Source organism: Lynx canadensis, chromosome B3, assembly GCF_007474595.2.
Source record: "Lynx canadensis isolate LIC74 chromosome B3, mLynCan4.pri.v2, whole genome shotgun sequence".
Classification (NCBI taxonomy): Eukaryota; Metazoa; Chordata; class Mammalia; order Carnivora; family Felidae; genus Lynx; species Lynx canadensis.
In genome coordinates this window covers 107,975,048-107,988,343 of record NC_044308.2, presented here as the reverse complement: position 1 = coordinate 107,988,343, position 13,296 = coordinate 107,975,048, and the positions used below count along the sequence as shown (strand labels likewise).

Here is a 13,296-nt window from a genome sequence, read left to right as displayed (position 1 = left end):
CTCTTCCCATGAATCAAGAATGTTCTTAATTGCATCTAGAATGGTGAATCCTTTCCAGAAGGTTTCCAATTTACTTTGCCCAGATCCATTAGAGGAGTCACTAGCCATAGCAGCTATGGCCTTATGGAATGTATTTTTTAATAATAAGAATTGAAAGTCAAAATGACCTTGATCCATGGGCTACAGAACGGATGCCGTGTTATCAGACATGCAAACAACATTCATCTCGTCCCTCTCCACCAGAGCTCCTGGGTGACCAGGTACATTGCCAGAGCAGTACTATTTTGAAAGGAACCTTTTTCTCTGAGCAGCAGGTCTCAAAAGTGGGTTTAAAATATTCAGTAAACCATGTTGTAAACAGATGTGCTGTCATCCAGGCTCTGTCGTTCCATTTATAGAACACAGGCACAGTAGATTTAACATAATTCTTAAAGGTCTGAGGATTTTTGGAATAGTCAATGAGCACTGGCTTCAACTTAAAGTCATCAGTTGCACTGGCTCCTAACAAAGCCTGTCCTTTGAGGCTTTGAGGCCAGGCATGCGCTTCTCCTCTTTAGCAATGAAAGTCCTAGATAATATCTTTTTCCCATGTGAGGCTGTTTCCTCTACATTGAAAATCTGTGCTCTCGTGTAGCCACCTTCATTAATTATCTTAACTAGAGCTTCTGGATAACTCACTACATCTTCTACGTCAGCACTTGGGGCTTCACCTTGTACTTTGATGTCTATGGAGATGGCTTCTTTCCCTTAACCTCATGAACCACCCTCTGCTAGCTTCAAATTTCTCTTCTGCAGCTTCCTCGGCTCTGTCAGCCTTCACAGGATTGAAGAGAGGGAGGCCCTTGCTCTGGATCAGGCTTTGGCTTAAGGGAATGTTGCTGCTGTCTCATCTACCCAGACCACTCACATTTTCTCCGTGTCGGCATTAAGGCTGTTTTGGTTACCATTCGTGTGTTCACTGGACTCTAGCACTTTTCATTTCCTTCAACAACTTTTCCTTTGAATTCACAAGTTGGCTAACTGGTGCAAGGGGCCTAGCTTTCACCCCATCTTGGCTTTCAACGTGCCTTCCTCAGTAAGCGTGATCGTTTCTACCTTGTGATTTAAAGTGAGAGACATGTGACTCTTCTTTTCACTTGAACACCGAGAAGCCACAGTTAATCACTGGACTAACTTTAATATTGTTGTGTCTCAGGGAATAGGGAGGTCCGAGGAGAGAGAGAGGGATGGTGGAGGGGTTGGTCAACGGAGCAGTCAGAAACACATACGACATTTGTGGATTAAGTTTGCCATCTCATATGGCTGCAGTTCATGGAGCCCCAAAACAACTAGAATAGTGACATCAAAGGTCACTGATCACCAAAACAAATACAATAATAATGAAAAAGTGTGAAATGTTCTGAAGATTACCAAAATGTGACACAGAGACACAACGTGAGCAAATATTGTTGAAAAAAAGGCACCGGTAGGCTTGCTCCACACAGGGTTGCCACAAACCACACACACACACATATATGTGATAAAACTGTGATATAGATAGATAGTTATCCACTATACCCACAGTTATCTGTGGAGTACAATAAAGCAAAAGCAAAGCACTATAAAACAAGGTATACCTGTATCTGGATAGGTCAGAGGCAGCATCCATGATATCATTTTGGCTCCCATAAAGGCCATCCTAGGACATGTATGATAAATGAGGCTGTCTCATGCACCCAAGTTTCTCCCTGCACTCTCTGGATGGATCAAATTCATACCCTGTACGACCCAATTGTGCCCTTTTACTGTGTGTGAATTCCAAGGACTTGGTTTTCAAAGGCTTATCCTTAAGACTCTGCTCTCAGGCCAGTAACCTGAATGGAATTAAATTATCCTGTGAAATAAATCCACAGGATAAAAATAGCTTTTGAATCTATCCTAATTAAATGTGTTCCCTTCAAAGTCAACCATATCAGTTGGAGCCTGCATATGGGATTCAAGTTGAAGAGTAAATTAAAATAAGTTCTCAAAACTGAACCACAGATGCCAAGAATTTAAATAAAACTTCTCAAGATGTGGGCTGATACAGCTTCACAGAAACGACATCAGGCTATAGTGTCCATCCTCCATAGTTGAAGACAAATGAAACAAGTAGACTGAGAGGCGGTCACATCCCACACAGGAGAGCAAGTCTGCTGGCCTGATGCCAGTGTGATGTGGTCCGCAAGTAAAGCCTCTAAGGGTTCGAGAAAACGAGTTTTGACAACCGGGCTATTCTCCACTGCTTCCATCTGAATGTTTGTGTCCCTGACCATCCTTCTCCCCACGCCGACCCAAATTCATACGCTGAAATCCTCACCCCCAAAGGTGATGGTGTTTGCGGGGCCTTTGAGAGGTGCTTAGGTCATGTGGGCGGAACCCTCATGAATGAGGTTAGTGCCTTTATAAAAGAGGCTCCAGAGAGTTCCCTTAACCCCTTCTGCCATGTGAGGACATAGAGAAAAGATAGCTGTCACCAGACACTGAATCTGCTGCCACCTTGATCTTGGACCTCCAGCCTCCAGAACTGTGAGAAATGAATTTCTGTTGTTTAAAAGCCACCCGGCCTGTGGTACTTTGTGAAAGGAGCCCAGAAGAATGAAGACACATGCTCTGCCTCCTTTTCATGAATTAAAGTCGCCCTATCACCAGAAGGGGAATAAGAAGTCCCCTCTTTAGTGGTAGAATGTTCAAGTCTCTCCTGAGGAGGCAGTGTGGCCCAGTGGCTAACGGTATAATTTGAATTGTGGCTTTACTACGAATTAACAGTGTGGTTGCTAAGCCTTTCTAAGACTCGGTTATTCACCTAAATAACACTAATAAGATTGTTATAATAATAGTGCTGGAAGGATGAGGGCAGAAATTCAGGTAAAGACTGACTGTCACAAATGCTCCATGTAGCTCTTGTTGCCATCATTGGTATTAGTCTTTGGATTTACCGAAGTCCCTGTCAAGTTGGGAAGTCATAATTCTTAACAATTAAATGTGGGGAAGACTCTCTCTGGGATGAACAGAGAGCAGATGGATGGATAAGCCACAGAAAGGAGAACAAGAGCAGAGCTCGTGGCCCAGAGTCTGATGCTACCTACCATCAGGAAGATCTCTGAACTCCCTCTGCCACCAGCAACCCCCTCCAATCATGCACTGGGCGGAATTCTGAGACAGGAAAATTGCCATGCTGGAGGCTCCGGGAGAACAGAGAGCCTGCCTGATCAAGGAAGCTCAAAGCACAGGCCATCTACAGCAACCTGTGGCAGCTGCGCAGCTGAAGAATGAGTGGAGATTCCTGATTCTGTACAAGCGGAAGACTCCCACTGCTGGTATCCAGCCTGGCTCCAAGCTCTTTGCCCACTTCTCTGCCCCACAGCTGAGGCTGAGACAAGGGCCGCATCTAGTTGAGGCTTTAGGGCTCTGCCCTGAGAATTAACATTTCTGTATCGTGCCTGTTATACTTCCTTTGCTTTCTCTCTTCTTTCTGGCATCGTCGATCCATCCTGATGAATTCTTTCCTAGCCTCACTCCTCTCTTCCTGTTTTGACTCTAAGATATTTAAGGATATTCAGTTTTTAAAGTTCTTTCACACTTGCACAGTGATGTCAATACTGTTCTGAGCCCCCAAAAGGAACAGTGTTAGCAAGGCTAATAAATTGCCAGTTTAAATCAGGAAATTCTTTTACTTTGACATTCATGCTCCTACGATAAAAATGATTTTTTCTCAAAAGGAAACAATTGCATCTCAAGAGAAAGAAGAGTTTATATGGCAACTAAGCTACAAAGTTGTGTAAAGAGGAGGAAAACACTGACCACAGAGAAAAAATTTAAAAATAAACATCGTCTAACACACTCACTGTTACATTTCCCATCTTACCCAATCTTGCGTCTGAACAAAGTTTCATCTCCTATCCCTTTGCATTTTGAGATCTAACAGTGGCAACCAGATTTTAAGCCCCAAGTATATTATCATCAGAAAATTGTGTGCCATGAAGCGGAGTCAACATTCAGGAGGGGCTACAAATGATAAATATCATCAAGCAGGACACTGCTCATCAACAGTTCACCTTTTGGTTGCTTGACTGGCGAGCTGTAACCCCAACTGACCGAGATTCTTATCACAGTAATTTAGGGCAACAGTCAGCCACACTCTTCAGTGTAGGTATGGATCCTTAAAATGGAATGGAGTGTTTCCAACGTTAACACAGAAAAAGAGAGCAACAATGTGTTCAGCACCTTGCAAGGGCTGGCTCTATGAATTCAGGAATAATCTCAGTGCAGCAGTTCAAGCCGATTTTATGAACACCACATGGGGGCAATTCTGGTTTGCAGGCAATGTGTAACACTAGGTTATTTATTCTAAGGGACACATACCTTTGTAAATTTAATTCTAAAAAGATTTCAATTGATTAACAGGAAAAACAGAAGGGTGGATGAAGCCAGGAGGGCAAACAGTGGATGAATTAGGAGATACGTTACCAGCGACCAAAACTCACCTGTAGATGATCCCTTTCTCGTGTAGGAACATGAGCGCCGAAATGATTTCTGCAGCATAGAAACGAGCTCGTGCTTCATCAAAACGACGAGACTTTTGAATGTGAAACATCAAGTCGCCCCCATTCACAAACTCCATCACGAAGAACAGGCGATCCTGGATACAAACACAAGAGAGGATCCAACGTGGTGTAACCATTAGCCTAGAATCTGGTCAGCATCATGTTACCTTGGGCGGGGGGCGTGGGGAGAAGAGGTCGTCAAGTGGAGGTACTCAGTGGAATATCCTGATGGGGTCAGTGCAAAGCATGAGGGTGTTTGTGGGGGCCGTGGGGGGGCATGTAACACCTGGATCTCCTTTAAGTAATTCCACACAGCCTTGATCTCTGCATTAAACAAAAAGTAGGAAAGTCTCAGGAGCCTTTGGTTCTAGTAGCAGCTCTGCACTTAAACGCCACGTAACCTTGAGTTTAATTTGTTTTGGACGTCAGACGTTAGCAAAGTGAGGATGAGGGCAGGATCCCTAGCCCAATCATGAGGTTTCAGAATGTGGAGGAGAGCAACATAAATGGAAAGGCACATGCCGCTCCTCTGGAACATGCAGGGTTAATTGCAGAATGCAAGGGACACCTACCAGGTCCTCACACTTGGGTAGGGAACACTCACAGAAAGAGGAAAACATTTTAGACAAGCCTGTCAAACAGCAGTCTAACGACAGCCTCAGAGTAGCCTCAGTGTTAGAAATTCCATTCGGGCCATGAGGAAATTCCCGAGTTAGGAGTGGAAAGGCGCAGACTGGTGGGATGCTGGCTCCACTTGGAAGGAGCTCTCAACCTCACAGAGGAAAGGGCCCTCACGGTTCCCCATGCAAGTGCACTAAGTACTGAGCATGTGGTGTGAACACAGTGCCTTGATTAAGACTTTAATAAAAGGAACGTGAAGTCTCAATGAAAAAGCGATGTCTGTAAGACTGACAGTATCAAGTCTTTGTTTCAGGAACCTCTGAGATCAATGGATTTCCTTACTCCCTCCACTAACATCTACGAAGTCCCTGGGTCGTCAGGCACTGAATGAGGTGCTGGGGATCCAAGAGAGTAGAACAGACATAATGTAGATACAACCTCTACCCATATAGAGTCTGGTAGGGAGACAGACACTGATTTAAAAAAATAAACAAGGAATCATATAAACAAATAAAGTTACAAATTCTGGTAAATCCTGTGAAGGAAAAGGGGAGGAAGAGGAGACATCTGGTCATCTGCCTGGGGGTCAGTGGAGGAGTCTCTAAGCGAGTGACATGTAAGCAAAGGTCTACAGGATAACCCCGCAGGGCCAGCCATCATCGTTTTGGGGGCGGGGGGGGGGGCGGGGGTGGTGGACGTCATTTTGTAGGAAATTGGTTTTTGCCAATTCACAAAGCATGTGTACTGACAACTCATCTTTCCTTGTGGTTTTCAGTGCCGCAGCTTTGTTCACAATGTTACCCCGCATCCACAGCTAAGCAGTGGACACAGCTGTGTGAGTTGTAGCTCACACTCCCAAGTCACCACTGGTTTCATGGGGCCTTCCAGAACAGAACACAGAACTCATGACCTCTTAGTCCTGATTTTAAGTAAGACCTTAATTCAGAGAAAAAAAAAAATCCCCTGGGTCTATGAAACTTCTGTTAACGAGAAGTATGAATTTAAGAGTGAAGATGGGGGGAGGTGGGGCGCCTAGGTGAGCATCCAACTCTTGATTTCGCCTCAGGTCAGGATCTCATGGTTATGGTTTTGAGCCCCGCATCAGGCTCTGTGCTGACAGTGTGGAACCTGCTTGGGATTCTCTCTCCCCTGGTCTGTGTGCCTCCGTAGCTTGCAGGCTCGCTCATGCTCTAAATACATATACACATAAACAAACACACAAACAAATATTGAAAAAAAAAAGAGTGCATAAGGAACGACAAGGTTCACACACACAAAAACAAAACCAAACAATAACAAAACAACTCTTGAGGTTGGCCAGTGTAAGTCAATTGAAAGCTAAATACAGTGAGCCATCTGACTGAGCTAGTGGCCTTCATTTGAGTGTGACTGACAAATGGAGTGGCAGATGTGGTTAGGACAAGCTTTGATGAGCAATGGTGTTCTTTATTTTCCATATGGGAAGGACCCGAGAGCAGGGTAGCAGTGGAGTGGGATGGAGGCTAAGTACGCGATGGAGATACGTCCAAGAGCTGCATCCGCACAGGCCACTGTAATGACAATGCTGTGTCCATTTTGAAGGGGTGGCCAAGGGGGACACGATGAAGACTCAAGTGGTAAAGCCACCCAAACCACCCCTCGACAAGTAGGTAAGTCTTACACATTTTTGTTAACCAGCCTGTTCACCTTCTTCATGGCTGTGACTGGCAGTCACGTGAATTCCAAGAGCTCGAAATACCTGATTACTGGAATTGGGTCAGTAGGTAAGGGGCCACTCCTTAGGCTGCTGAAAGTCAGTGTAGTTGGCAAGAGTTCCTAAGGCAGTAGGCATCAAAAAGATGAGCGTATTGTAAGGGCAATTTCATCCATTTCTAGTTTCCCCCAAATTGTTCTCATATTCTCAAGTCTGAAAAGCCAGAGCAGGGGCTGAGTTCCAAATCTGGGGGAGGAAATACTGCCTTCTTGTCTCTTTCATCTGTTCCTCAGCCCAGCCCTGGAGGTGGGTTCTCAGAAAAAGTAGGACGGTCAGGGGGGTCACACCCACCTGTGATTTGCAACAAGGTCATAAGCCTCAGGAACGCGAAAATAGGGGTTTCTTTTCATTTGGACTTTCATTTTCTTAATGCTTATCTATTTTTAGCATGAGTGGGGGAGTCACAGAGGAAGACACAGAATCCGAAGCAGGTTCCAGGCTCTGAGCTGTCAGTACAGAGCCTGACATAGGGCTTGAACCCACAAATGTGAGATGGTGACCTGAGCCAAAGTCAACGCCACCCCGGTGCCCCTCAGAGCTTCACTTCTAACTTCCTGTATGGCACCACCTAGAACAACTCTCATCCCTCAGGCTACTTACAGCTCTTGAAGCAAGCAGGAAGGGAAAACAAGCCAGCCAGATATAATGACAATTTACCAAAAGTAATGGTCCATCCTATCAAAGACCTAAAATAATATCACAAGGTAGGAAAATAAAAATGTGTTCATCAACTCACAGAATGCCTTTGCTGAGAGGAGCCCCTCTGTTTACACGCATATCTCTTCACCCTAATAATGGCCTTTCTGACACCTAAAGTCACCAGGCCATTGAGCTTGTTGGAACAACATCCAAATGAGATACAATCAGCCCTGGTTTGGGTCCCAGGGCTCCATGGGAGTAAAGGGTCTGAGTTCTGGTATGCAGGCTTTATGGTACCTAATAAGGCTTTCAGAGATCTTTTACACTGTTAAGGTTCTCAGCCAGAAGGAATGTTTACTGAGCACATGCAATACCAGGTCCTGGGGAGAGACAAAGTATTGTAAAATGAACGCCACCCCACACCTGCTCTCCAGAAGTTCAGAGAAGTGTGGATAGAGCACTTCACCCCAGTGTACTCAGAGCAGTGGAGGCACACAGAGGCTGTCGTGGGAACAGATCAGGACACCTGAGCAGCCTGGAGGCTGGGGTGGGACGTGGGGAAAGCTTCCAAGAGGAGCTAATTCCCCAGCCTTGAAGGATGAGGAAGCAGGAGTCAGGCTGGAGTGGGGAGGCATCAAGGTATACGAACAGCTGAACTGTCAGGTATGAGGCAGGGGACAATGGCTGCAAAGGGAGACCGTCCCTAAGTGCTGAAGCTTCTGCATGTGGGGCATCACTGGAATATGCTGCTTTCATAATCAAGTGTTGACAGAAGAAGCAAAAGGCTATGGGGTGCCTAGGTGGCTCAGTCGGTTAAGTGTCCGACTCTTGATTTCGGCTCAGGTCCTGATCTTGCAGCTTGTGAGCTCAAGCCCCGCATCGGGCTCTGCACTGACAGTGCGAAGCCTGCTTGGGATTCTCTCTCTCTCCTTCTCTCTCTGTCCCCCAGCCCCCCTTGGGCTCTCTCTCTCTCTCTCTCAAAATAAATAAACTCAAAAATTTTTTAAAAAAGCAAAAGGCTAGTTAGGGTACTTCCTTTCACCCCATCCTCAGGCCACCGACAGCTGAGAAGTTCAGGGCTATAGTCCTGTTCAGAGAGAGGCTCACTCACCTATTGGTCTCTACAATTAGCATCTGGGCTAAACCAGGTGGCGGCTATGGTGCTTGGCTGGAAAAAGACTCCGTGAGCAGAACCCACCACACATGCTAACACATCAGCTACAAACGCAAATCAGCCCTGCTAAATGTTCCTGCCATGGAATGAGTTCCACCAACCCGAGGGGAACCTTTCATACTTAGCGCGTGCCCTTTACAAAGCAGAGTCATGGACGTGACGTTGTGACGGGAGGCAGGAGATCGCCTCTTGCCTAGACTCCACTCGCAGTCTGGGCTGTTGAAGAACTAGTCTCCCTCACCACCCGACAAGCACGAAGTTACGCTTTACAAACTCAGCTGTGAAGCAAGTAGAGGAAACATCTGCCGGGCCCCCCGAGTTTAGGGAGGCAGGGTATAATAGATTCAGGTTGCCTGTGAGTCACTTCTGGGGCAGGGAACAGTTTCCAAATCCCGCCTATGGCAGTGACTACAAAAACAACTGTTTCTGTGTTTCAGCCTGTGTAGACAGCCATTCCAGCTTTTCTAAAGTCCAGTCTCCTAGAAACTGAGTCCTGGACACCTGCACAGCTTTCCCTGAGGCCTCTGGCTCCTCTCAGGTAAATTTTGCTCTGATCTGCAAGGTAAGAAACCCAAGGTCCCTGAGACTGGAGACCGGTGTAACCTCAGTTCTAAAGCCAAGTGGCCCAGCCCTTTGTCCCTTGCTCCTCTTTTGTCCCCCATTCAACCAACCACAAATGCAAGTCATTAACACGGGTGAGGAACACCTGGGGGAATAAAAACAACACAGAAATCCCTTTGTCCCACGCCTCCCTTCGGATTAGGAGGCCAAGGAGCTGGTGCCTGGTTAATAACAGAATTCCTGTCATCACCTGCCTGGCTCCATTAACCCGCTGCAGCCTGGCCCAAATCTGTCCTGGCTATCAGTTCAGGGCTGTTACTTCTTAGGGGTCAAAGGGGATAAAAATATCCCCCAAACTGATAGTGGCTGTCAGTATGAGCAGTGTGCATTCCCTAAAGGCCCTCATAAAGATTGTTCTTTAAGAATTAAACTGAGGGGACCGGGGGGCTCAGTCGGTTAAGTGTCTGACTTCGGCTCAGATCACGATCTCAAGGCTCGTGGGTTCAAGCCCCGCATCGGGCTCTGTGCTGGCAGCTCAGGGCCTGGAGCCTGCTTTGGATTCTGTGTCTCCCTCTCTCTCTGCCCCTCCCCCACTCATGCTCTGTCTCTCAAAAATAAATAAAACATTAAAGGAAATAAAATAAATGAAAATGAAAATAAAGGAATTAAACTGATAGGCAACTGTATACAGAAAAGTTCGAGACAAAACACTTGGGTCGATGAAAAGTGATATACCAAGATGATAACCTGTGACAAGACAACATCACCTAAGGAGGATGACTGTAGAGGAACCAGGGATGAGATCCCCTGGGGTCACTGTGGTAGGTACCTTTGGAGGTGTCTGTTCAGCTCATTGATCCCTTTCTCAGAGAACTGCCCTGGCATGGTCACAGGGGGCCATGCTAGACACCCTGCAAGCAGCTAACTAGAGCAAGCTGGCCACCCCCTCTCCAGTATCTTTCCCAGAAAATCGGAACTGAGATGGAAAGGTTAATTTAGGCTGTGTGGGGTGTAGGAGCTGAGGAAACGTGAATTAGGAAGCTGAGGTTATCTGTGTTGTGTGACCACGTGACATGTCTTGGTAAAACAGAGTGCTGAAAACATGGCTGGACAGATGGATGGACAGAAGGACAAGAGAAAAGGATCGAACAGAAACATAGAGTGAGGCAGAGGCAAGAGATAAGGGTGAATGAGGGAGCCAAGAAGGAAACCACCTGGGCCCATCATGCCTTTCCACTTCCAGATCCGGAAGAGACACGGACAAAGTTGGCCCTCGGGTTCTGTGAAACACACCCTGTATCTCTACATCTTTATTTTCACTTCTCACTTTTTTGCATGACCTTGGGTAAACCGCTTTCTCTACTTGCTACCAGGAGAATTTTAACTGAAACACACAGCAATTCTTAAGGGGCAGAAGGTTCACTTATTCACAACTCTGGGATAATAACACACTACAACGACCATGTGCAGATTAAACCAGAATCAAAGTGCCTTGTCAGGGCCAGGCCCAGAAGAGCCTCCACAAGCAGAAACTGTTGTTATTAGTACATCATGCAAACAGGCTAACGTGTACTCTAGGAGGTCCTGCACCCAGTGCCCAAGTCCCTGATGTCACCAAGACAAAGCACAGCGTGGTGGTGAGGGCCCGGGGCCTCTGGAGCCAGGGCGCCTGAGATGCCAAAGCAGCTCCCGCTATGCTGTATTTATTTTCTGTCTCAAAACTCCAATCTGCAAAACGAGGATAATAAGAGGACTGAACTCACAGGTGTACAAGCATTACATGATTTAAGCTAAGAATGTCCAACGGTGCCAGGCACACAGTGAATGTTCACTAAGTGTGAGCAAATATCATCCTCACTATCACTACGGCTTCCACCGTCACGGCCGTCTGCTCCCCGGGCTCTGGCCCCTCTGTGTGGGGGGGGGGGGGAGGGGCGGGGGGGGGGCGCTGTCCTGGGCAGCGGGCTGCCCTGCATGGATGCAGAGATGGTGCCTCTCAGGCTGGCAAGTAGACAGGAATGAAATGGCAGCCAAAACAGCAATGTGAATGTGAGACAGGAATCTGGAGGGTTTAAGGAGTCAGGAGGACACCCATGCCAGCCGCGGGGGCACTTCTGATACTGCGTGGTCATGACCTTGACCTATTAAGGAGAGCTTTGCTTTCTGGGAAGTGATTACAAAGCAAGAGGTCACAAAACTAGATTTGATAACCAAAACATGCCAACCGAGGGCTTCAGTTCCAGCAAGTTTTCTAAGTTTCTAATAGCAGATGATAATATTCTCTACTTTTTAAAAAAAAATTTTTTTTCAACGTTTTTTATTTATTTTTGGGACAGAGAGAGACAGAGCATGAACGGGGGAGGGGCAGAGAGAGAGGGAGACACAGAATCGGAAACAGGCTCCAGGCTCTGAGCCATCAGCCCAGAGCCCGACGCGGGGCTCGAACTCACGGACCGCGAGATCGTGACCTGGCTGAAGTCGGACGCTTAACCGACTGCACCACCCAGGCGCCCCAGTATTCTCTACTTTAAGAGCTTGATAATCATAACTGATACTGTTGCAAAGCAAATGGACTACTAACATATCAGAGTGGGACTTCTTGTAGTAGCTCTTCTCCCTTTCCATACAGTTGCTTCACTCTTGTCAACAGAGTGAAAAAGATTTTTCTGTTTACAGCAAGAATCCATAGTCTGTACATGTCATCAACAGATATAAATCTTCAGTTGAAGATATATTACAGCGAGGATGCAGATTACCTTTCGGAAATAATTCAAAGAATAGCAACAACATTTACAGTTAATGAATTTAGTGATGGTTTTAAAGCAATGTTAAGCTGAGCGCCACATCTAGACTTACCTAAGTTCTCAGCAATTACTTTGGAATTATTTCTGAAACAATAACACACCAACCCTGTATCAAAAGCTGCAGTGTCACTGACTGGTTGTGGGCATGGAGAAGGAAATCTCCAGTAACAGACAGAATTGTGTTGAATTTCTCATAAGTGCTCCTTGCTTTATGGTTTTGCTCCAACAAAGTCATCCACAGAGGGAATAGGGCGTTCAAATCAACAGGAAACAGTTATTGACGTCAAAGAGGTCACAGTGGAAAAGCACCCTCATGAGGAAATCTGATTGCACCATGCCTGAACTGGAAACAACTTAAATTTAACCACATTAAGAATGATTACAAAGGCTTCAAGGAAGAAACAAGGACAGGGAATCTAATGGCTTCCTTTTTTTTTTTTTTTTTGGACTTACCATTTTGTGCAGCCCAGAAGATATCAGACATTAATTCAATCACTCAGCAACCCCTCTCTCAAGCCCACAGGCATGATACATCCTGTCTGAGCTCAGGCACTAGTCTTCAGGAAGGTGAAATATGTCTCTAATATAACAAGCCCTTAGCAACCTGCATTTCAAACCTGGAGGGACACTCGACTCTTTCCAAGACCAAGACTTTTCCCAGTTACACTGCCTATCGTCACCTGTAGTGAAACGTGACAAGGCTCACCGACATGTATAACGGGCTGGGCTGCGTGAGGCAATCTAACTTGCAGTTCAACACACTGGGAGGCATTTGAACCATAAGATTCATTTTTTTAATGTTTATTTATTTTTGAGAGAGAGAACACGTGCAAGTGAGCAGAGGAGGGGCAGAGGAGAAGTACAGAGGCTCCTAAGTGGGCTCGGCACCGACTGCAGAGAGCCCAATGCGGGGCTTAAATTCATGAACCTCGAGATGACACCCTGAGCTGTTCAGGCGCTTAACCGACTGAGCCACCTAGGTGCCCCTGAGCCAGAATATTCTTAAAGCATAACTAAGCAGTCAACATGACTGGAGACAGAGCAATGTCAGGGCTTAAGTCCTTCCACTTCCTGGCAGAGCCCTCTCTGGTCTGACTTTTACTTGAATGATAGCACTCAGTAATTCCCAAGGGCAGAGGGGACAGTGATCAATATCACAAATACATTCTCTAGTCCAAA

General features: G+C 46.2%; 1 protein-coding gene across 1 annotated transcript in view; it reads right to left on the bottom strand.

The window, feature by feature from the left end:
• The window catches only part of PRKCH (protein kinase C eta), a 234,001-nt gene that overhangs the window by 68,547 nt on the left and 152,158 nt on the right, over positions 1-13,296 (bottom strand). Inside the window, exon 10 of the mRNA XM_030319248.1 lies at positions 4,506-4,660. Coding sequence (XP_030175108.1) covers positions 4,506-4,660 — 155 coding nt within the window. The remainder of the gene's footprint in view (positions 1-4,505; positions 4,661-13,296) is intronic.